At 39.8% G+C, this 25,360-nt stretch overlaps 1 protein-coding gene across 2 annotated transcripts in view; it reads left to right on the forward strand.

Annotated features, from left to right (window-relative positions):
- Positions 1 to 25,360, forward strand: part of astn2 (astrotactin 2) — a 153,798-nt gene that overhangs the window by 118,586 nt on the left and 9,852 nt on the right. For both annotated transcript variants that reach the window (XM_088391186.1, XM_088391187.1), the window contains exons 17-20: positions 901 to 1,220; positions 9,207 to 9,340; positions 9,760 to 9,908; positions 22,582 to 22,723. In XM_088391186.1, coding sequence (XP_088247312.1) covers positions 901 to 1,220; positions 9,207 to 9,340; positions 9,760 to 9,908; positions 22,582 to 22,723 — 745 coding nt within the window. The remainder of the gene's footprint in view (positions 1 to 900; positions 1,221 to 9,206; positions 9,341 to 9,759; positions 9,909 to 22,581; positions 22,724 to 25,360) is intronic.

Here is a 25,360-nt window from a genome sequence, read left to right on the forward strand (position 1 = left end):
TAATGAGAATGAAGATGGTGATGTGGATAATGGCGAGCTCCTGAATTTGGGTCCTGAATTTCCCCCCGGGAATCAATCAATCAATTATCTATCTATCTATCTATCTATCTATCTATCTATCTATCTATCTATCTATCTATCTATCTATCTATCTATCTATCTATCTATCTATCTATCTATCTATCTATCTATCTATCTATCTATCTATCTATCTATCTATCTATCTGTCTCTCTCCATCCATCCATCCATCCATCCATCCATCCATCCATCCATCCATCCATCCATCCATCCATCCATCCATCCATCCATCCATCCATCCATCCATCCATCCATCCAATCTCCCAATTTATTTCATTGAAGTGAGTTGATGAGTTACATTTAGACAAAAGTAGTAGTATGCTGCTTGTGGCACCTATAGACAATATTAAACTTTTTTTTTTTCGGGGGAGGGGTGGCATACATTCCTCACATATTGTCGTCCTCTTCCGGTAGTTAGGGTTGACTATGTACCGACACCTAAGTGGCTCATAAACGATTAGGGGCCACAGATGTTATGGGCTCTTGGTGGGTTAGGGTTGTTGATGCCGTTGCAGTGACAATGTGACAATGACACTCTTGATTCCTCACACACATGTTGTCTCGTCATTCTCTGGAATGGTTTTGTTTTCCTGTCACCCCACCTCCAACGGGAAGATCAAACACTGCTTATTGACTCTACGGGGAGAAAGCCCCTCTTCCTGCCATCCAGCCTTTAGAAAGCTGATGACAGGGTGGGTTTAGTGGTTGTTGTTCTTGAGCGAGAGAGTCAATCCAGATGTAGACCATAAGCTGTTTGTTATACAAGCTGTTTGTCATACCGGTCCTTGTTTTCTTTTTTTCTCTCCCTCTCTCTCTTCCAGAGGCAACAGAACAAGGGCTTGGTGGTGCTGGAGGGCATCATGAACTGAAATCGGTGCCCTTCATTAGCTATTTGATGGCATTACAGAAGAGCCAGCTGCTGTCCGATGATGCCGTCAATAGCGTGGAGATCCGTTGCGAGGAGAAGGGCAGCTGCCCACTCAGCTGCCACCTATGCCACCACCAAGCCGCGGTGGCAGGAGGTGTGGTGGCGAGAGGCCGTGGCAGGGGCGGCGAACAACCCTCGCCCATCCCTGTCTTGTTGGAAGTCAGCCGCGTGGTGCCTCTCTATAGCCTGGTCCAGGACAACATGACCAAAGAGGTGAGACTTATAATATGTTGTTATTTTTATGATATTGCTCAATGCTCCAAAACCAACAACCTAGCCTAAGTTGCATATTTTCGTACATGTCCCTACCACATCTGAAGTGACAAACGTTACAGTCTCTCCCTACATTCTATAATTTACTTGTACCATTATTATTATGATTTTTTTAGACTATTTTTAAGTTTTGAGAGGCCGGGAAATATTTTTGTTATTTGGCCACTCCACTACTTGGACACCAACAAGGATCTTTAACTGTTCTGCTTTCCCACTGCCTTTGCTTCCAAAGTTCCTGCTGAATAAACATGAGTATCCGCTCAAGCACCCCCTGGCCATTCTATCCTCCATTTATCCAGAGAATTCTTGAAAATGTTCAAGCACAACAGCTTAATGATCACATGAACTCGAGCAATTTCTTGTTATAGAAAGTATGGCTCAGAAAGAACGCACCATGTACTCCATGGTAATGTGACCTCTCAGTTTAGTTAGTACGTCACTCATGGAGTACTGAAGGGATCAGTACTTGGCCTTCTCTTGTTCAGTATTTACACCCTGCCGCTTGGCAGTATCATGCAAATACATTAGTTTTCACTGTTATGCCGCCGCTACCCAACGATGCATGTCTTTAAAACGAACCCACATGATTGGTTGAAATTAGCGATGTATTGGCGGTATTAGACGCATGCAGTTGTTCAAGGCTGCAACTCAGAATTATTAGAAAAAAAATAATATTCCCCATAAACCTCAGGTTATAGTTGTTTCAAATATCTCCTTTCAAAAGCACATTGATATTCCTGAAACTGTTTTTTTCATCCTGGCAAATTTGCTGAACTCCAGCCTATTCTGTACATGAGTGACACAAAGATCATTGTTCCAGCATTTGTTATGTCTCGCCTTGAGTATTGCAGCATGCTGTTTTCTGGTCTTACCGTGTCTGGTCTAAAAAGCCTGTGGTTTTTGCAAAAATGCTGCAGCAAGACTCTTGACAAGGACAAGGAAGTTTGATCATATTACTCATAGACTGGCCAACTTGCATTGGCTCCCGGTCCACTCGAAATGTGATTTTAAGGTTTTGTTTCTTTCTCATAAAATATGACATGGTTTAGAACCTTCCTGTCTTGCTGACTTAGTGGTACAGTATGTTCCTTCCCGAAAACTACGTCGCTCAGAGCTAAAAATAAGTCAGCAGGTTATACATAATTTTTATTCGCGTTCCAGTATTCTCCAATGCCCTACCCATGGAAATCATGGCTACATCAGTAAAAGTAGAAAAATGTTTACTTCGAGCTCATCTTTAAATTCTGTTACCGAGTTAAAATACATTTAGGCACCACTTCTCCTTCCCAACTTCTTCTGCCTGGAGAATTGGCTCGGTGGCTGAATCTGATGCTGTTGCTTTATAGACTCAACTCGGTGGCTGAATCTGATGCTGTTGCTTCATAGACTCAACAATGACTGACTAGATCTAGATCTGAGGTGGACCACTTCCCCAGAGGCTTTGCTGTGAAAGTTTCTCCATCCAGGCCTGAGGAAAAATCACTTTCCACAAGCCATCCATGCGTTTGTAGCTAAGATTAAATCGGACTATGTGGTGTGATAAATGTGGTCCATTTCGCATCCATTGCAGCCTTGTCATCCAGGACGTGGGGGTCCTACCATCCCTGGTTCATTCTCAAGGTTTCTTCTTTTTTCCCCAAATAGGATTTTGAGTTTTTGTCCTTCCCCAGTTGGAGAGTTTAGATCAGGAGTTGTTGTGTTTGTCAACTCTGTATCACTGTAATAGGGCACTGCTTGTAAAGTTGAGTTCAGTAAGCTTTGATGGTCCTTACGCTCATCATTGACAGTGCTGCTTTAAGGGAGCAGTTTCAACTCATCACCTCTAGGGGGCATCGGATGGTTATTTTTTAGTAAAAGAGCCCAGCCATACAGCAAGCATAAAAAGATGACATCATGGTTTTCTCTCTTTGTGAGCAAGTCACAGTCTCTATGTGTGTGTGGCGTGTGTGTACGGCTAAACAACCTTTGACAGCCGTCTGTAATAACATATCAGCATAATGGCCAAATGTTTTGACCATGGAAGTCAATCATTGGAGATTGCTTTTACATAAGACTATGATTGAGAAAGGGGTGTGTGTGGGGAGGTGGTGCAGTTTATGATATCAGGTTGAAATTAGTTTACCCCATTTTTGCTCAATTTTACATTTGTCTTTGCATCTATCACGCGGTGCTACTTTATGCATGCCCTAATCAGGCATCTAATCAGCTCACCTAACAATATCCGAAACAAACAAAACACGGCGTGCACACATATACAATAACAAAACCCTGCAAAGTGCGTGCCTCCCATAACAAGCACCGCAGCCCCAAAGAAAAGCACAGTCAATAGCAGACAATCCCTAGCGGGCCTCATCGATAACTAAACGTGAAGAGGAGCAAAAACGTCTCCATTCCCTTTATTTCCTAAACCCTCGGCCCCCCATTTCACCCCTCCTGTCTATAGCTACGATCTTGCGGGGATGTACAGAGTCAGATGTATGTGGAGGAGGAGGGCTGGACTGCAGTGGATTGCTCTTGCGAGGTAGCTCCAGGCAGGATTATTAGCTTCTTATTGATGTCATCGACCCCTAGGGAGGGAGGGGAGTCCATCACTCTCCTCTTCTTCGTCTTTTTTTTTTTTTTTAACTTCCTTTTGCTTCTGTTCTTGGCTCCTGCAAGTGCAGCTGCCGCGAGGCTGAAAGGTACATTAAAAGGTACATCTAACATGTATTGAATTCAAGCCGTCGAAAGGCACACAACTGCTCATTGGGTGTGTGCGTGCGTGCGTGTGTCTTTCACACACGCACCTTTGAGACTTCTTTCTACTTGGCTGCCTCGATCAGGAAAGACAGCTGCCATGTTGCAAAAGCTTTCTCTGTGATGAGCTTGTTCTTCTGCTTTTATTTATTTATTTTCATTTTTTGGGGCCTAACTGTGCAAAAAAAAAAAAAAAAAAAAGAACATGGAAGAGTAGTTGCTCTTATGAGCAGGTGGATGATGTAAGACAAGAACTGTAGCTGTGTATGGGGTATGGGAAATAAAAATCTACTTATACGTGTTATTAGGCAAAGATCACCCAACAAATGCTGACATGATTTTATTTTTATTTTCTAACTGAATCCTAACTAATCAATAAAATGGCCATAATACAATAACTCACATATCAATGTTATTATTTAAATAGTTAGTAATTTAAGTAATGAGTTTATTTATTTATTTATTTATTTATTTATCCATTAATTCATTCATTTTTTGGGCTGGTGGTCAAACCTTTTTATTATTTTTTTACATCACAGGGGATTGTCCATTAACCCAACCCTCCCAAAAATGTTAAATGACAAAATTCAACACTATCCCTCTGTGCATGTTCTCAGAACCGACACAAGCCTGGTAGAACTTCTTTGCCATTAGCAGAATTTCTAAAGGGTAAAAATGTGGAATTTTATGGAGCAAGGCCCACATTTTTGTTAAGAACAAGATGCTGACTTGAAGTGAAAATAAAAAAACATTTCTATTTCATGGTCTCGTGACGAAGCTGGAAAGTACAAAAATGTGGGAATCGCTTCAGATACTTGGTAGGTTGATGATCTCCCTTGTATTGCACCTGAACCTCACCAGAGATTGGTCATGGCTCCCATAGGCTCAATTAATGTCTGAAAAACATTTTTCCCAATGGTTGAAAAGTCCACATCAAATTGTTTGATACTATTTACAAAATACACAGTTTGACGCGTTGGCAAAATCTTAAAAAAAGAAATTTGCGTAATCCCCTTATCCTTGGCCCCCCTTTGTTCCCCCTAAAGAAAAACAAATCCTATTCTTGTATTCACCTCATAGGCGAGGGTGAGATAACCATTTTTATCCAGAGAACGGCTCCGGCAATTGCTCATTAATATAATTACTTCTGGTGTCAATCTTTTAGTACGATATTCTATTTTATTTCTCTCAAGTGCTAAATTTTTCTTTTTTTTTTCTTTTCTCACAGGTCACAAATTACCTACTTTGCACTTTTGCGTAAACCGTATCGAGAACATTAAACATAAATGAGATCAGGTAGCAACACCCTGAGCAGTGCAATCTGGTGTTGCACCTTCTTTATAAATTGCTGGAACACTACATAAACTTATATGCACGGTCATCATTTTACTTCAGTTGATGAGAAAGGAAGACATTATGATTATAGGCTCGCTTCATTGGTGATGCAGCGCTATTAATTTAATCAACTCCCAAACTGGTCTTGCTTATACCAGGTCTTAACTGGAATGGAGATCTTGAATAACTGCATAATAACGGCAAGCACATTAAAAGGAACCCTCAGAAAGAAAAACACCCCGGCGAATATACGCAATAGCTTGCCACTAGCCCCGCGTTACCGTGATTGAGTTATGGCGAGCCTTTTGACCGAATTGCTTGTGAGTTTAGCAGCTAAGAATGCTCTATATCTTGAAGGCAGGCTGCTGTCATGCTTGCACACAATTCCCGCCCCTCTCGGGGGCTTGTCTGAAAGAGATATCTGGCCAGAATCAAGATTTAAATAAACTCTGATGCAAATGTGCCCTTTATTGGCTCCAAAGACATGAAAATCCTCCTTGAACGTGCAAACAAAAACCAACCATGAACGTGTTTGATAAACTGCAGAGGTAGCCTGGTACATTAAATTCACAGAAAATGTGAATACCTTATTTTCCGGGCTATAAGGCGCACCTAAAAACCTAAAGTTTTCTCAAAAGCCGACAGTGCGCCTTATAGTCTGGTGCGCCTTATATATGGACCAAATTCCTAAATTTAAACTGGCCAGAAGCATTGTGTCATGAAATCAATCATAAATGGCCCGCTGAAGACTATGTATCATGAATCAAAAAGACTATGGATAAATATTTTGTGATTATAAAGTAATTTGTTGCATCTGAAGTTGAAGTAAAAAAGATAAAATGGAAAACGATTTGATTTGGATTAAAAATCTGACATGATGCATTAATGGTGCGCCTTATATAAGGATAACATTTTAAAATGGGCCATTCATTGAAGGTGCGCCTTATAGTCCGGTGTGCCTTATAGTCCGGAAAATACAGTACACCGAGCCAGTTCCAATAAATGGTTTCAAATCCAACCACACAAGATATAGTGGGATGGTTTAACTTAAGTATGAATATTGCCGCTCCAAGAAAATGCATGTAGCTCTAAATTTGATTTTTTCTTATTATTTTCCATTTTTTCTTCTGATGCAAATGTTATTGCGTAATCACTCGAAAAGGCCTCAGTCATACGTCACCAAAGGCGATCTCCTGTGTGGGCTGACTCTTTACCACCACTGGTGATCACTTCATAAATCAATACTGTGGGCCAGCTGGCCAGTGTTTTCTTGTATTAGCTGCTTAAGATGGACAGTAATATGGTCATCTTATAGTGCACAAACTGATTAATACATTAAGAGGTCACAGTGGCCTCCCAGGCCTTCTTGTAAGTCACGTCAGGCTTCTACGAAAATTAAAGCTCCAAATAGTGTTTTGGTGCCAGCGAGTCTGCCGCGCATGACGTCAACGCTGAGAATTTTGTAGCCTGAGTTGACGCTGATGCTCAGGTATTATCGTCATAGGTTTGAAATGTAATCATTTCAACTCAATTTATTACAATATTGTCATGTGGACCATCAATCGATAGTAAAAGCAAATCTGGAAATCCAATAACATCTTTGTCAAAATATCTACCTTTCCAAAATGAAACATAATGCATAATGATTTGTCTTCTATCCTCCCATTAGTCTAAGACTGGATGTATGTGCCTCTGTAGTGTTCTGGGAAATGTATCTATGGATAATCAATGAAGTAAAAGATATCATCTTGTTATCAAGTAGCAGCAATGGACACATGAACCTCCGCCGCTTTCACTGCATTCCATTACTAACCGAACTTATAATTCTTTTTTTACTTAACACTTTTTGTTATGCGGATCAAGTGACTAAAAACGGAGTTGCTGGTGCAACAATGATGAACAGAATCTGGACATTTATTTATTTATTTATTTATTTATTTATTTATTTATTTATTTATTTATTTATTTATGTATGTATTTATTTATTTATGTATTTATTTATTTATTTATTTGTCAATTTTTCTATTTATTGGGCAAATACCACTTTGTCAGGACTCAGGCTTATTCATAGGGTGAATATGCAGGCCAGAGGTGGGTAACTATTTTTTCTATCGTGAGGCGTTTTTGTCAATTTAATTTTGTTGTCGTTGGGAAGCTTGACAGACTAGTAAAATAATATTACAAAATAGTAGAATAGTGACAAAGGTGTGTGTGTGTCTTTGACCGCTCACTGCTCTATATTGTTAAAAATGGAATTTATAAGTGAACAAAAGAAAAGTAACAGCGATTATTGAATGTGTTTGAGTCACCTCCACGTTAGGTCTTTCAACCTTCCGCTAGCCCTGAAACCATCATTACAATCAGCGTTCACCCAGGAGGGATTGGCATGCATTACTCGTCAAACATAAACACGGTGGTAATGGTTTTGTCTATTTTTTTCACATATGCAGCCATGCACCCAATCGTGCATAGCCATATGGGCTCTCAAATAGCGGCAAATGCATGGCGGGCCTCGAGCGGCTGAGGTCATACCTCCGATTTGTCTCATCTGTGAGCTTTGTGTAGACCTCAAGTCCATTTTTTTTTAAACGTCTTGACTTTGTCTGTGGCCCGTTTCCTGCTGACAATAGATGACAAGACCCCTACAAAAGTTGTTTTCTTGCAGCCACATGGCTTCAAGCGGGGAAGAGACAGATGTGTGATTTGCCAGATTTTCTTACTCCAAAAAATTTCCTCTTTCTTGAAACTTCAAGATTAAGACTTATGACTTACTTGTAACTTTCACATATGTTACTTACTCCCACCTCTGCTGGGAAGTGCTTGAAAGTTTACATTTGTCTACCTTCGTGGTCGGGACTGTGAACCCATGTGTCCTCGGCATTGCTCCATCGGAATGAAACAACTGTGGAAATCAATAATTAATTTGGTGTGTGTGCATTGCCGACGTGCGAGAGGGTGATGGTCTTCAAGTAGCGTTCTTGCTTTTCTCCTGATGTGAACAAAGGAGTGGCTCCTCTTTGTTATTTTATGTTGGGCGCCTGGTACCCGGCGATAATGTTTCTGTGTGTTTCCACTGTCCTGTTTTTGTGACCGTGATCAAGCACTTGTCCAAAGTTAAGTTAAGGGCGCATAAATAAACCGAGTGCCCCATTGATCCAATTGCGTCACAGGGGAAGCCAGAGTGCTTAACTCCCTATATGGCTCCTGCGGCTTTAAGGGAAGCCCTGACATTATATTTTACTGCCTGGACGCTCCCATTGGCATTTCACTGCCTTTTAGAGAATGACTGAGCTTCTTAAATTTGATTTTTGCTTTCGGCTGCTAATGAAGCAGTACAAGGAGATGATGTCATTGCCTCACATCCGCCACTGTAGACAGACGACCGCACAAACGTAGACGTCGAAGCGGTGGTGGCATGGGGGGGTTTCACACCTCCATCATGAAAGTCACAGCGCATCTATGATATCACAGCGCAAGCTCAACGATATTAGTGAGATGTTCCTCGCTTCCGGTAATTGGGAGCAGTGGAATTGAAAAGGTCCTTCTGTCTACGTGTGTGTGTGTGTGAACTGTGCTTACTATCTTAGTGAGCCCCATCTGACTAGACCTTTTCATAAAAAGAATATTTATACACTGAAGGACATTTCAGCTAGCTTTAAGCTTTACACTTACATTCCCACGATTTATTTTAGGGAACATGGAAGAGGAAGTGACTAGAGGAGAGTTATCGTATAGGAATAAGTATGATGATTCCTACGTTAGTGTGTATGTGCTCAGACCGCGGGGCACATAGATGGACAGGCAGTGCATGTTCTCTGAGATAATTGCATTTCTCTCACCTGTTACCCTTTACAGGCCTTCAAGAGCGCCACAATGAGCTCATATTGGTGTGCCGGAAAGGGCGACGTCATTGATAACTGGTGTCGCTGTGACCTGAGTGCCTTCAGCAGAGATGGCCTGCCTAACTGCAGTCCCCTCAGGCAGCCGGTGTAAGTGTGAGGCGACGCCATGCCACCTCAGAATTCATGCACATATCAAAGTGATTTTATGGATGGATGCACGGATGCGCCATCTACACACGCACAGTTAAGAAAGTTACAGACACAAGGACAGTTCCCAAGTCCTAATAGCTGTCAGTTAGCCCTTCCTCTGACAGGAACATACTCTCATTCGAGGTGTCCTGATGATTCACTTGAAGATTGTATCAACTACTGACTCCAGGTCATATCAAAGGCACCCAGGGATTTAATAGGGAAATATCAGATAGAAACAACAATTTGCTACCACAGTTTAGTACAAAGCAGAAAACAGCTTTGTCACACAGTACACTTAATGTAGAATTAAAATGCTATACTGATCATTTGCTTAATAATATAGTCACTTGGACATTTGTTCTGGTTTTCTTCAGCTTACGCCTCGCTCCTTACCTGGAACCTTCAAGCACAATGGTAGCCCTGGAGTGGTTGGACGTGGAGCCTCTGATTGGCTGCAAAGTTTCAGACTACATCATTCAGCATAAACGGGTGGAAGACCCCTCTGAGGCCGAAGTCTACACAGGTATGAAATAATCCTGGATCTTAATCATTCTAGCGGGGGGGGCTGTATGAGAAGTCCATAGTAGACTCAAGCCCAAAAATCAGTCAGTAAACCAAACAGCAGCATCGAAAGCGTAAACAGGCTGTCAGATAAATTACGTTGTGGAGACTTACCACATGTTTCTAAACTGTGCAGTGTTGAAGATGATATCTTTGTTATGTAGAGACGATAAGCAGTCTAGTAGAATGTGACGTAATCATTCCACAATGTTTTATGAGTCTCTGTTTATGTTCCAGGAATTGATATAATTTTCCAAAAATGTATCCCTAAATACGTCACAAACTCCTAATGTCTACATTTTGGACTTCTTAAAAATGTCAGACAAAAATGTTCAGAATGCTGAGCACATGGGGTTTATGATTATCTAATGAACGAGAAGTTTGAAATTTTGTTAAAACTCAAATAAAGCTTTAATTCTAATTTATGAACACTCTTATTACATCTTATTTTATTTAATTAATTAACACTAATGACATAACCTCAACCAGTTTCAAAATCTAGAAAAACATTTGTCGCATCGTAAACAAACGATGTAAGTCCAGTATTGTCAATATTCTCCGTTAAAAAAATAATCTCATGGCTAAAACGCTGTAATAAGTTTAAAAGCTGTCTATTTGTTTATCCTTCATTGGCTGGTTGTCTGGTGACAAAGAAAATGGATACCTTTGGTGCCAGTTGTGCGTGCTGACAGCTAAGCTAAACTCGGGTCGCTATCTCTAGCACCCTCTTTTGAATGCTCCAAGAAGAGAGGTTTGACTAATGTACAATTCAATCGTACAAATCGTGTAAACAAAGAGCCTCCCCGTTTACGTCTACACCCTTCTGCAGTTGAGTAAATTGCACCACATGAGGTGTCTGCATGAAAATCTCTTTTCTCCAAGTGAAGAAATGCTGACTGATGTGATTTGGACCTTAAATGAAGAAAATGTGGTCTGGGGCACAAACGTTGCTGACCCTAATTTGCTGCAGAGTAGCAAAACGTAGCCATGGTGTTTCCGAGGGTGAGTCAGAGGAAGGGTGATAGGAATTGAGTAATATTGGTGTGGAGGGAGTTGACTTTAGTCATTGGGAAGTATGGACAGGCCATCCATCACCCCTGGGAGGAGTGCTGATGAAGCATGGGCCCCAGCAAGGTGGTTGGAAGGGGCAGATGGTGTGGGTGACTCACTCTGCTATGTGCCAGTCACCACTATAAATCATGTTGTTGCAAAGCGTCTATTACAGATTAGACATCTTGATCTTCATTTTTCACCTTCGCCCCCCACTCTCTACCATTAATAAAGTGTGTGATTATACAGCGCACTCCTGCAGTTCTGGAAAACTGGTGGAATGATGTGTTTGAGGGGAAAAAAAAATGGCAACGGTTATGAGAGTGAATTTGCATGGAGTTCATTTGGCAAATGCCTCATGCAAATTGTCCACCGTGAATTATCAGCAGCGACCGCCATGCACTCGGGTGGCCTCCACTTTAAGGGTAAATTCTGAAAACGGCGAGCTTGCTTAACGCCGCCATTGTTCTCCGACTCGGGTAGGACAGAAATCAGTGATACATACTTGGATGGCATCGCAGCGGAAGATTTATGAAATAATAGGGGGTTCTTAAAATGATGAGATCTTGTTCTCTGGACTCAGCAAATAATCTTGTGCAGTGTTGAGATGTATAATTTTCTCACACTTACACTGACTTATTTGGAAATTATTGGATTGGTACTGGCCGATCTTCCTACTTGGCATCGTCTTTAAGGGATAAACTTCAAGGCGCTTCCTAGGAAAATGGAAGACAACTTAATGAAAGCAAAAGCCCAGAATTCACTTGCCCACTTTTCGGACACTGTGAAATAACAATTTCGCAATGTCAATCATTCAAAATTTCGACTTTGACGGACAGGGAAACTCACATTCCTTGGCTAACCAACCTTCCACCACTGGCCATGAGCAGGATAAATTCTTTGCTCAGGGGCATCGTGGTGGTTTACTGGAGTTTTTCCTTCTTCATATTTTCCAAGTATGTGTGATGATTCCAAGCAGTCGGTCCTTTTCCTTACATCTAACATCTAAAGAGTGGTACACACGCAATTAAGGATTAGTCGCCTGATTTGCAGAAACCACAATTGACAATGGTAAGGAAAAATCCAGAATCAAAAGTCAAGGCTCAAACTTGGAAGAAACAGTTTGATGTTTGGGTTTGGCTCCATTGGTGCACTTAGTTTAGGATGACTTTTTTTTTTTTTTTTTTTTAATGATTGTTGCACTTTTGAGTATAATTCATCTGCATGTTGTTCTTCCGTCACAACTTGTTTCAACTTTGAATTGTTATCTGTTCTAAGGTGGATTCCTAACCCTTGAAGCAGTCTAATATTAGAAACAGTTCTATTTGGTACAATTTGAACTTTTGGGCATACATGGCCAAAAATGGCAAAAATAAACACTTTAAACATCTCCAGCGTATTCTCAGTCTCCTCTGGACTACAATATGGCTGCCGTGAATCTATTACAAGACCTTGTTCACCTTCATTCTTGCTTTTATTATCAGACTTTAGACATGGGCTATCTAAAGTTGAATTATTTTTCCTGCTTATTTATGGGTGTCATTTAAATTGACCTACAAATTTACTCTCATTTGAGGGAGTTAGTGGAAGAATCAGCCTACATCCTGTTCATGGCATCTCACTGAGGCTAAATAAAAATGATGGTTTAAAGTTGGCGATTTTGGAGGCAGCTGCAAGCAAACGTCAGCGCATGAGTCACGCAGTCAAGAGTGCACCCTTTGAGGAATGTGCACGGAAATGTGTCCATGGATTTTCAAGCCATATTTTGAATGCCAGAGCTGTCTAGACTACGATAGGAGGAGGAAATGCTACCTGTCCTCCAGTACATACTGTCAGAGGTCTAGCTGAAGTCTATAGTTGATAATCAGTGATTCTTTGGATGTTTTTTTTTCCCTCTGTAACAACTTCCTGCATGATTCGTAAATGAATGCAATCATCCAAGTCCTTTGGTGTCTTGCCTGTGAATGTAATGTAATCTAAAGGTAGCATCCCAAAAATGCCGCTGATGTGACTACCTCCTGTTTGATCCAAACTCCAGGAATGATTTTATGTGTCTGCTAATGTCATTGGCTGTACATCGCCTGGCACCGGACTGTGTTGCTAAGTGGTATGCGCATCTGCAGTGAGCAATGCGAACTTAACCTATGCCAAAAGTCTTTGCATTTTATCCCCAGCCTTGTCAAATCTTGGATATGAAAACCCTTCACCTTTGCACAAAGACACACAAATCCATAAAGTGGAACACAATCCTTCCCATAACGCCGGTTGGGATGGTTTCAAGAATATTGTTCCAGTATGTAAAGTGAATTAAATTGGGCCATGGTAAAACCAAGTTCGGAATTTACAGCGATTGTGTTTTCATTTTTAGAATTTGCAATGAAACTTTAGCCACTACATAATGAAATTTAATAAAGTCAAATAATGTACACATCGTTCACTGACTGGCTTTAGCCGCTATCCTCTCAGCTATATTTTATTAATGTTAGCATTCACTAGGTGAACTCAATTTGTATGGAGAATTGTTATCTGTTATCTCATAGACGTCAAATATCCATTTTAACTGTGCTGGCAGTGAATGAGTTAATTATATTGCTCATATTGCTGAGGAGTGTTTTCTGAATCTATGGTCATCAGCTGATTTTCTAGATAAAAATTGTTGTGATGGTCATGCAATTCTAAAACGAAATGAAATTTCTGAGTTCATGTTATAAAAATGTGTTTGATCAGCGCATCCTGTTTAGTCATAATTGAGCACGACGGGCTTTCCAGAGGTCAGTTTCATAAAAATGCACAGACCCTGACGTAACAAAAAAACACTTCTGGAGCCAAGCGTAGATATGGAGCAGACAGAGAGGGATCACCTGTTCCCACAACTGTGGCGAGAGGAACACTGACTCACATAGATGAAGTGCAGGTGAAGATGAGGTCACCACAGATGGCAGTCGATCATCCCAATTGCTGAATAAAAGCAAATGTAAAGGTGAGTTGTGATGGCATTTATAGTCTTCAAATATGATAACTCATCCCCATTGGCATGTAAATTGTGACTCGCTGATTCACAGCGTGTGGTCTCGACTGAGTGCGCCGGGTGTGGAAAAGTGAAAGGACTCCAAACATGAGCTGTTTGAATAGTTAGTGAAGAAAAACGTCACCCCGGCCTGTTTCTTCCTGTGTCAAGGAATGGAAGATAAGTCATTGGAGTCCCGGCTTACAGGGGAGACTAAGGTCGACCACATTGTGTTCCAGGACGCTGATCATACAACAAACGATTAATTCTTAGAGGAAATAATGTTAATGGATGTAATCACTTCCAGGATCTTATTGTTGAGGCTGTGTATGGTGATGGAAAAAAAAGAGTGATATGGGTGGTACCTTCATATGAGCTTTGACTTTTTAATGAGGACGTTTTCAGGTTTCATGTCTATGGCATCACTGATTACCTTCTCATTGAGATGGAAGCCTGTGTGCGTACGTGCACAGTTTGTTGAAAATGGATTGTTGATTTAGTCATATTGAATTGTTGCATTCGCATTGTTCACCTTCACTCTGGCAATGCAAGTCGGTAAAAGTAAAGGAGATGCTACCACTCGCTCACCCACACACAAAAAAAGGTCTATGTTTCTTAGATTTATCCCGTCAAGTACAGTAGCTCCTCTAATATATCCATCTGCAAGTATGATTATTATGATTACAGCAATCAGAATATTTTAATAGAACATGTTTTGGACCTACCTTTTTCCCTTCAATACCTCTTTGGGATTGCTCTTGGGAAGGACCCAAATGACTGGGGTCTTACTTTGGCGTCCTCTAGATGGCACACCAAGTCAGGGGCAGCGTTCATAAAGCAGCCGCTTGAATAAGCAGTACTGATGCATTAGTGGCAGGTTGGGCATTATGGAACATTGATGCAAAAGTCCAAATTGCTCATCAGCTCATATGCATACTTGTTGTAGAGCGTTTTGTCTAAAAATGGTAATTTATTGACATTTTAGGCATGGCCTTTTAACCTGCCCTTTCAACCCGTAATCAATTTCCAAATATGGCCACATTGATCCAGCAGTGCTATGTAGGTCAATCGAGAGAAACTGCAGGTTTACGGTTTCTACTTTGCAAATTCAGGAAAACACCTCACATGGTTTACGCCATTAGAGTTTGTTTAGCAGTAAATTGCGTGTTATGTTTTGACGGCATGGGAATGATTAGCGGCTTACCTAGTCTGTAACGTCAGACGTCTGTATTTCCTGTCTCTCACGGAGAGTTCCCAAAAGGGAAAGAGAAGGTGCCAAAATCGTTATGAAAAGTGTCTCATAAAATGCTTAAGTGGAAGGCGCCTCGTATACCTGACGAGTGAATGACGAAGCTTCTGGCTTCACTCATCACCTTTCCTCGATACCATTGTTTTGTCAACCGCTAATTCGGTGTCTTTAAATCACACTTTTGCCGAGGCGACACTTTTACGTCTGCACACGTGCGCATGTTTAATACTAATTAAAAACTTACGCTCCATTCTGTGCGTGTCATGAGACCTGTTTTATTTTTCTGGTCAGGATGGAGCGACTGGGAGAATCGGCAGGAAGCGTGAAACGTTTGTATGAAAATGTAGGCAAGCGAGAGTCTGTGGGGAATAACGGGCAGGAGAAATGGAATGATGTCATCCCAGACAATTTTGCAGTGTAAAAAAAGCGACCAACTATTTGATCCTTTTGCCCATGACATTTGGAACGTCCCTCTTTTAGTTTCCTCACGTTCCAACGAGGTATCCCACTCCCTTGTTTATGTAAGTGCGCCGTCATTGCACAATTGCGTCGATAAGCCCTCATTCAAAGAGATTGAATTATATGGAGATAACCGGCGTCCTTGAGCACGGGTGCAGATAACAGATTGGAGTGACACAGCTGACTCTCTTTGTTTTGTTAATTAAAGATGACCTCATCGCTAAAAATGGATGCCGTGCACCTCCTCATCACGAGCCTCGCCATCAGCAGATTGCAGATCGCAGGCAGGGGGCCAAGGGGTTTCTGCATTCTCTCTCTTTTTTTTCCCGCCCATTCTTTCCCTTTTTGCCTCCTCACAAACATGTCGTCAGTGTCACGTTCTTTTCCTTCACCATTTTTTAATGCTCAGCCACTCCTATGATCTACAGCACAGGTGTCAAACTCAAGGCCCGGGGGCCAGATCCGGCCCACCAAATCAGTTTATGTGGCCCGCGAAGACAAATTGTGCATCAAATTCGCGTGTCATTACTAGAATTTCAAATTGTCTTCATTTTTAATAATATCTTTTTTCTTTATATATTTGACCAGTTTTTACTCGTCTGATTTGAAAACGAGTTATTTGTCAGTTTGTTTTGTAGCTTTTGCTGTATACAATATGAGGTGCTCATACATTTATTTGGGTTGACAGTCATAATGCCCCTCCGAAAGAAGCTATGACTACAATGCGGCCCACGAAAAAAATGAGTTTGACATCCCTGATCTACAGAATATATTTTGGACAAGCTACACATTTTATTCATCATTGTTTGTTTTGGGCCACTTACAACAGCAGCAATGAAAGAAAAATCTTTGAATGTGATGAATTCAAGATATAATTTATGTTGATCGATAGCGAACGCATTTACGCCGGGCACTGAGTCTGATTCATTTTGCTATTCAGGGCATAAATAGAAGTAAGACTCTCTTACTTTCTTCATGATGACTTGGCAGTGATACACAAGAATGTACCAGCTTGAATGTTGCATTTTAGTAGGAAAGTTACTCATTTTTTTCGTTGTTTTTGAGGTGATATCCAAAACCGAAAGTGATAAATCCTTCCTCGGTATGCACTATTGAATGTACTAAGATACACTTAGTTCCTATTGATCATAATTCCAGATGCTTAATCTTGGTGCCTCTTAATACTTTCACCCGAGACAAGGTCTCAAGTCAATCACAGGGCAAACGTGGATGGAGCATTAAGCATAAATCACTCCCATTGGGGTTTCACTGTCTGCTATGTTAACCACTACGTTACAGATGAATGGTCAGAGCCATCCATCCATTTTCTAAAGCACTTGTCGTCAGTCGTGGGTGAGCTGGAGTCTATCCCAGCTGACTTTGGAGTGACATGCGGTGAGGTTCATGACTGGTAACTGGTGAAGCACTATTCCTCTGGAGTCAGATATAATCCAGACATCCATTCATTATCTGAACCGCTTATCAAAATATGAACCCAAAATGAAAGATTAGCCTATATTTTGTTTTGGACTTTGACTGAAACCTGTTTTAAATGAGGTCAAAATTAAATGTTTGAGTATATTTTAAGAGATATTAATAATGTTTCAATTAAATCAAGTTTCAATGTCAAGTCAGCCGCCACAGCGATTGTTTCCGAAGGTCAATTCAAAACTTTAAACATTTTGCTTACAATGTGGCAGTTAATCCAAATTTTAACATGCAGCTTCCATTATTTCCCAAAAGATTTTTTTTCTAAGGAGGAAAACACCACAAATTTGTATTAAAAGGACCCAGTTGTTCGTCCAATTTGAGACCCAAATTACAGACGGCAATGCATCACTACATTGTGAAGTTCCAATTATCACTGTTGAAATTGTAATTTACATAATCCTCTTTATGTGGTGATCGGGTCGTATACAAGTGGCGCACATGTTTGGAGGGAGAAGAAAAGAATACAGTCAAGAGGATACATGAAGTGGAATATTTGCAAGCACCCTAACAGTGATGCGAAGACCCATGATAATGACAACCAGGCCGTTGAGCGATCGAGCTGTTGTGTTGCCGGCCAAAAAAGAAAAATGGAACGACGTGCTTGGCTGCCTTTGAAGAGCAATTAATTCCTACCAGTAGTAGATTTTATCTACATATTAAACATCATGCATAGGCAATAAACATAAATGCTTGAGCCAAGAAGAGTCCCAGTATTATTTTCGATCTGTCGTCTCCCATTTTTTCATTGGTGTCTTACGTTGATTTCATTCATTTGGTTCTTAACATAAAGTGTTTGATTTTTTTTCTGCCCCATCTGCCACTCAAACATGCTAAATAATAAGAATAAATAATAATTATTATTGTTATATACAACACAATATATTTTGCCACAAAATCAATCGTCAGTATTTGGCACCTATGTCTATTGACCCCGCCGCCAACACAATCCACACATTGTTATCAGCAAACCACTCACCCACATGACACCATACATATTGTCTGGGATTCATCTGTGAAGAGAACACCTCTGCAAAGTGCCAGACACCATCAAAAGGGAGCATTTCTCGACTAAAAAATGCAGTCAGGTCAAGACCCCGATGATGATGACGAACGAGCATGGAAATGAGCATCCCAGAAATGGTTGCTGATTGTTGCAGCTATAAGAATTTTGATGTTAAAGCTGCTGGATGAGGAGTAAAGACGCCCCGAAACAAAAGTTCTTTGACAAAACTAAAATGCAGAAATGGGGACACCAAGCCCAAAAACCAAAACACTGGCAGAAATGATAATCCCTTTAACACCTGAATTCTAGTACTATTAATATAATCATCATTGATGTATACAATACCTTTCTGCACTTAATTGCTAGATATGAAAAGTAGCTCATTATGTGTAATTGCTGCTTTTTTGACTGTTGCTCCCTTTGAGCACGATAATGTTCAAATGAGACAATCTTGCCGGAATTTCCTTCCCATCCGTTTTCTTTGCTGTTTTGTTACGGCAGTTTGCCAGGCTTTTCCTTGTCTTCTAACAACATCACAACCTGGGGTTAGTCTGGGTCAGGCGCTTCTTATACAAATATGTTTGATTGAACGGAATTACATCATGCATTTGAGCACCCCCCCACACACACACATAGTCCCTCTGCACCTCCCTGTGATTTGCTATCATTTGTTCCCTCTCCGCCTCCAAAAAAGATCCCTTGGCATCAGCTTTTTGTAATCGCCATGTAAGCCGGAGAACACGCAAAATGGCTTTTACAGTAATAGAATTTTAGGGGCTGTAATTTTTGCCAGCTGTGTACTGTTTGGGCTTATTGAGCATTGGTTGGGTTTCATTAGTTTCCCTACCAAACAATTTTCCAATTTGACTATCGACTAACTTTCAATCGGTATTTGAGCCATTTAAACTACCAAATGGGGGGCAGTAGATGAGTCAGATGATGTCAGACTGGCATTTTTAATATATTCCTAATTATAAAATATAATGTTTGCACTTTCCCAGCGCTGGTGTGAAATGACAAAAAATAATTTTGATTTTCACCGTTGTTTCAATTTAAGTACCACCTCACTACACAATGTGACTTCTCATTCTGTAATGCATCTGTCACAAGTTATTAATCGTTACAGTAACACCACTGATTAGTTGCAAATGTGTTAAGTGTGTTAAGCAAGTAACACCAGGGAATTAGAGTTGTTTTTTTTTTTCAGGCAAGGTGCTAAAAAGAAGATTCTCCAGGATCCCAAAAAATAGTGTTTTTCTACCTCTTGTGAACTGGTCCCCATTTCACACATATAGTTTATAAGAAACACTTTATTTTTCCCATGTTAGTAAGTCTATAGCCCTTTGACATAACATACTAATCTAAATACAGTATAAAGGAGTGATCCCAAAAAAAAAAGTGCCCCCATTTTTAAAATCATACAACTACTATCCAACATTAAACCTCAAAAAGGTCCATTTGTATTTTGTTTTGGAATAAATAAACTGGAAGTGATTTGACATCTTCTCGTCATAAGATCACTTAGTGGATGCAGGATTAAGGCAGGTAAAATGATCTCCTCATTTTATCCTCATTTTGGTTAGCTTCTCACAATGTGGCATTTACCGAATGCCAAAAGTACATTTCAAGCGTGGTTATGATGGTACATCCGATACTTTAGCTGGTGACCCATGGAATGCGTTGGTTTGGTTCTGTCAGTAAGGGCTTTTAATTCTAAACAAACATAAAGAGCTTAAATGGATGATAATATAGTAGCCGTCTCAAGCTTCACTGAGATGTTGTCAGCTCGTTGTTTGTTCCCTGTCAAGTTCTCGTGCTTAGAGACACATGTAGCATGTGACATCTACTTATGACCCCTCGACATGTGTCACCACCTAAGTGGGTCATGCTATCCCTTTATGCTATATGTGCTTTTAAAAGACCACAAATAGATTTAGTTACATCAATTAATAATAGTTTTAATCCATGCTCTGTCTCAAACACCAAGTCGGTGTTTGATTTTCATAGGTTAAATGGAATAAATCATTGCTGGGTTTTATCCATTAAATGGGCATTTTCACAAATTTAAAATTTAGATTTTTGACTATCGTGTGAGTGTTAAATTTGGGTTTTGGTTGGTTGAAGGACAAATGTTAAGTTTCAAGTGTTAAGTTTCGGTTTTGAACCTTAAAGAAATGATTTCCCAAATCCCAAATTTGGATTATGGACTTTCATCAGAATGTTTCCGCAAATTTAGCTTTCTTTTGAGGGACAGTTTCCAAAATGTTAATTTGGGGATTTAGATCTTGTAAGAATATGTTAAGTTTGGGTTTTGGACTTCTGAAGAAAAGTGTCTTAAACGTTAAGTTGTTTTCATATCTTCAGGGGACAATTTGAGCAAAGTGAAGTTTGGCCTTTAGACCTTTCAGGAACAGTTTCTGAAATGCTAAGTTTGGGTCTGAAACCTTTGAAGAATGGTTTCTTAAATGCTAAATTGAGAGTTTGGACCATTGAGGCACATTCCTCTAAGTGTGATGTTTTGGTTTTGGACTTCCATGGGGCAGTTATAGTTTTAAATTTGGGGTTATCCTCACAATACCAAGACAAACATGATTTTATTTTTTTTTTTACACCTGGATAAATGTTTCAAAGGTAACATGTGCAGTTTATCAGTGGTACTTGGATGCATATGAATCATAATTAATTATAGTTATATACTGTTCATCCTGAATATATGATCTACCATGTATATAAGAGGAAGGGTTGAAGCCAAACCATCAATGAGCTACATCCTGCTAGAACCAGATTAAACAGATGCCATGGACAAGCTTACGTAACAGAAGCATGAGTCAGTAGGCCTATCATTGGATTTATATGGGTCAAGAGTATGTGATAACGACATACTATACTCACTTTGACCCATCTTGAGTGGCTTTTACTTATGCAGACAGGCATTGCTCTAATTATTGCAGCACTGATTGACATCATTCATCCGTCACACAGCGTCATTAACTTATTTTTCACCCTTTCTTCGCTCTCATTTTTATTTCCTCCTCAGTTTTTCTTCACAGCGCTGTTTTACTCTGAAAACTGGCACCCAGTTGACATTCTTTTCATATTTACTCACAGTGAAAGGTGAAACAGAGTCGTGATGAAACTAAACCATTTAAAATGTAGTAAATAGATTGTTGGCAGTTATATCGATGATTAATTAAGCGGTCTGAGTGGGATAATTATTGTTCCATAAAATGCTGGCCTGTAAGTTACTTTGGTGGTGAGAGTGATTATTTAGTATACAGCAGGCAGCAGAAACAGCAGTTAATATAACTGTAAAGTTTTGAGCAGAGTTTCCATCAAGTCAGGTCGGTCGATTATAGTTAGAATTGAAAAGACAAGCCATATAAAATTTAAAAAAATAAAAATTAACAAACCCTTGGTTCTTCAATATAAACGGACTTCATAACTTAGAGGTAGACTCTGCAGTTTTGAAACTGATAGCAAGATTAGAACGGAGCCTCACTTCTCTTCTCCATTTAATCTTGCATGTTTGCCCAAGGGCACACCGGCACACCAAGACAGCTACTTTGCTACCATAACTTATTCATGCCAAACATGAAATGTGATCGGTTTTATGTTATTGTCTTTTTTTAAATGTAAATTTCACCCTTTCTTCACCCTTTAAACATATACTATGTCCAATTAGTATCATTGATGTACGAATATCTAGAATAATAAATAATAAAAGTGCAGCAAATATGAATACAAATCATATGCTGAATTTGTCTGAATTTGAAAAGGTTAAACCTTCGAAAGTGAAACAGCACAGGAATGCATTTTAGGAAAGTCTTTTGTATACTCACGTTTATTGCTACAGAAAGGTCAAATCACTCATTCATGGAGTTCTTTTCCGTCCTTTCTCGAACTTCTCTTCTTACTTTATGGCTTGCCAGCCAGATTAGCCCTGTGTTTACAAGTTGGCGCTTGTGTTATAAACTCAAACTAAGCTGCCCTTTGCATGTGTGTAGAAATAGTTGGAAATCTAACCTTTTCAGAGCTTTTCAACTGTTTTGATAGCTCCCACCTTTCCATCATCGCCACAAGCTCTGGAAAATAGCATGGTGGGTTTGTTAGCTGCCACCCTTGCTATATGCCTAAAAAAAAAAAAAACCATCAGCTTGGTTGCAAACGATTACCATACAGTTTTATATGTATATATTTTTTAAGATATACTCACAGTTACTCCTTAAAATTATTCAGAACCACGCCACATTTGTTTGAAATGTTTTACAAAATTTCCAAGTATTTCATATTCTGTATAGGTAACGAAAAAAATCAACGGACCTTTCTTGTACAACCTCGGTTTGTACTAACTCTGTCCGTTTCCATCTCCCTGCCAGGTGAAGTGTTGAGCTTGTTGGATGATCTCCTCTCGGGTTTGGGTTCTTCCTGTGTTGTGCCCGGTAAAAGGAGTGGCGAACATCCCCACACGCTGCTTTATTCCGTTGTTTTCAAGTGCCTGGAGCCTGACAGTCTCTACAAGTAAGTTGGATGCTGTTTATCAAATTTTCCTGGAAAAATTGTTTTTTTGTCTTCTTTTTTCATTTTTAACATTTGGTCATTTTCAAGGTACACCTAGACAGTTTTGTTCATGAGCAGACATTGTTCACTGATTTTTTTGTAAAAAACCTTGGAAGTATGTACCGGTACATAACTGTAGTATGTCATTGGACAAAGTAGCAAGGTTATTTTGACAAGGCCTTGGCTATACTACAATCAAATTGTAATGTTGAACGAGTCCAAATTTTAGAACAAACCTGGAAGGTGTTTATGATGTTCCTCTATCATAAGCCAAGAATTTTTGTACAACCTTTGCTTCCAGTTTCAAAAATGTTAAGAGCCTCTGAAGCTCAAAGAAAAACATCTTCATCCAATCTTGGTAAACCTGAACAATATGGAGATTTGAAAGTGAACTGGCACCTGTTTTGATTCCTGATAAAAATGGACCTAGGATCATTATACAGAGCTCTGGTGCAATAATACAAAAATAGAAAAGTGCTGCTGGAAAACGTGCAGATATTTGGTAATGAAAACTGACTGTGAAGATCTTCAGCAACTTTTTTGGCAGGTTTCAAGTTTACCGAAGCAAAACATCTGAAGCCTCAGTTTGACTCTCCAAGGTAGTAATAAATAGATGGGTTAAACCATTTCTTATTGCTGTCTGGGCAGTATTTCATCAGATCCCTACAAACCATTGGGTTCCTCTGACTTGGGCAGGCAAGCTATACAGTAAACTCCAAAAACAACAACCGGGCTTGAGCATCATACTGTGAACTGCACTAGATAACACAACAAGAAACATAATCAGCTTTGTGGTAATATTCAATATTCTACAATGATGTGCAAGGAGGGACAATGATAGGGGTGTCTGGGAAATAATAGCGGAATCTGCCAAGCTTCCAAGAAATTCACCTCTGAGGCTTCTCCTTAAAGTTGATAAAAGAGGCAACGTGGTAACAATGTGATTAGCCATGTGAGGGACTTAAAACTAATCTTGGCTGTACCTAGCCCAGTAAGGGGAAGCTCAGCTCCGCCTCAGACACACCATCCAATCATCGTGCAGAAATTGAGCATTCAGGTCAGCACACAGCCCCATAGAACTTCAGACACATATAATAATAATAATCTCTTAATATATTGTAAGAGGACATTAGTGGTAGTGCTCTAGAGTGGTTTAGATCCCATTTGGCTGGCAGGACTTTTTGTGTTAGCCCAGGTCCCGCTCGGCCCTCTGGCGTATGGTATTCCACAGGGGTCTCTTTTGGGGCCCTTGCTGTTTTCATTTTATTTGCTGCCCTGGGTTCTATCCTACTAAAACATGGTATTTCCTTCTACTGTTATGCAGATGATGTGCCGCTCATCAAAATGCATGTGTTCTCCTTAAGACAACTGTTGTCCAACAAGTGCTGTCTTTGTTTCCATTTTGCACCTTTGTCCCAATGTATTTTGAGGGAGAAGCAAAACCAACAGGCTTTAGCTTTTCTACCCTCTAATAGACAAGCCCACATAATGTTGTGGCTATCACTGGAAGAATTGATTGCTCTATTTTGAGAAGCTCACCTTTGCCCCTTAAACACAAAAAAAAACCAGTCCATGATTTAAATCAGTAGGAATGATGACATCTAGACAGTATGTACACAGCCATTGATAATCAAAACATGACATCAAAGCGATATCGTTTGCTAAGAAAATTAATCAATTACAAAATCCTAACTTCATAGCAATTATTCTACCAAAACAGATATCTGTCTAAACACATACATTTGTCACAGCTTTTAATATAACAACACAATTCTAACAACATTTTTGCTTCACAATGATGGCTTTATCAGTAGATAGGAATATTTGAGGAATGAGCTTTGATTTAAATCTCAAGAAATCTACTTACATGAACTTAAAAAAAATGAGGCTAATTTCAAACTTTATCTTTGTTTATGCATTCTTCACAGCGTTGTTTTGGACAGATAAGGGCCGAATTTACGTGGAAATTACGTCTGAGGGCACATGTGTTTGCAGCCAAACACACTACTCTAAATCAAGTAGCCAGATAAAACTTTCAGTGGAATTGGCATCAGACTTGATCATTACTGAGGCTGCTATATGGCAGCAGCCTTTCTTTTGCAAATAAGACAAGCTCCTGTTTGAAAAGGCCTGCTTGCTAAAAACTCATGCAGTAAATTATACAACATTGTGAAAATGTTTTGGAGGCTAGTAGATGTTGAGATGCTCAACTAAAGTGCATAATTCCACCCTACAGGTTAACTCTTAACTCATGTAGATCATTCTTAGGAGGGACTCAATTGAACACAGGATTGAAACCTGAACCTCAGCAGTCACTCAGTTTGGGACACTGAAAGTAATTACCAACAGCAAAATTATTTTCAACCCACAGATTCTGAATACATGATCTAAATTTAGTCAATTCCAATATATATGGAGCTCTAATCCTTCTCTGTTAACAATGACGATGAACACAAGACTGCAGTTCGAAGAAGTCATTATTTGCTCCGCTGTTTATTATTTTCGCAACTAAGATGGCCTCTTGAATCATGAATCATTCATACCCCAAAAAATGTGTCATTGATTGATGGGTTTGTACCTCCCATTTGTTTTTGACTG

Source organism: Syngnathus floridae, chromosome 12, assembly GCF_059516105.1.
Source record: "Syngnathus floridae isolate MCC-2025c chromosome 12, RoL_Sflo_1.0, whole genome shotgun sequence".
Taxonomy (NCBI): domain Eukaryota; kingdom Metazoa; phylum Chordata; class Actinopteri; order Syngnathiformes; family Syngnathidae; genus Syngnathus; species Syngnathus floridae.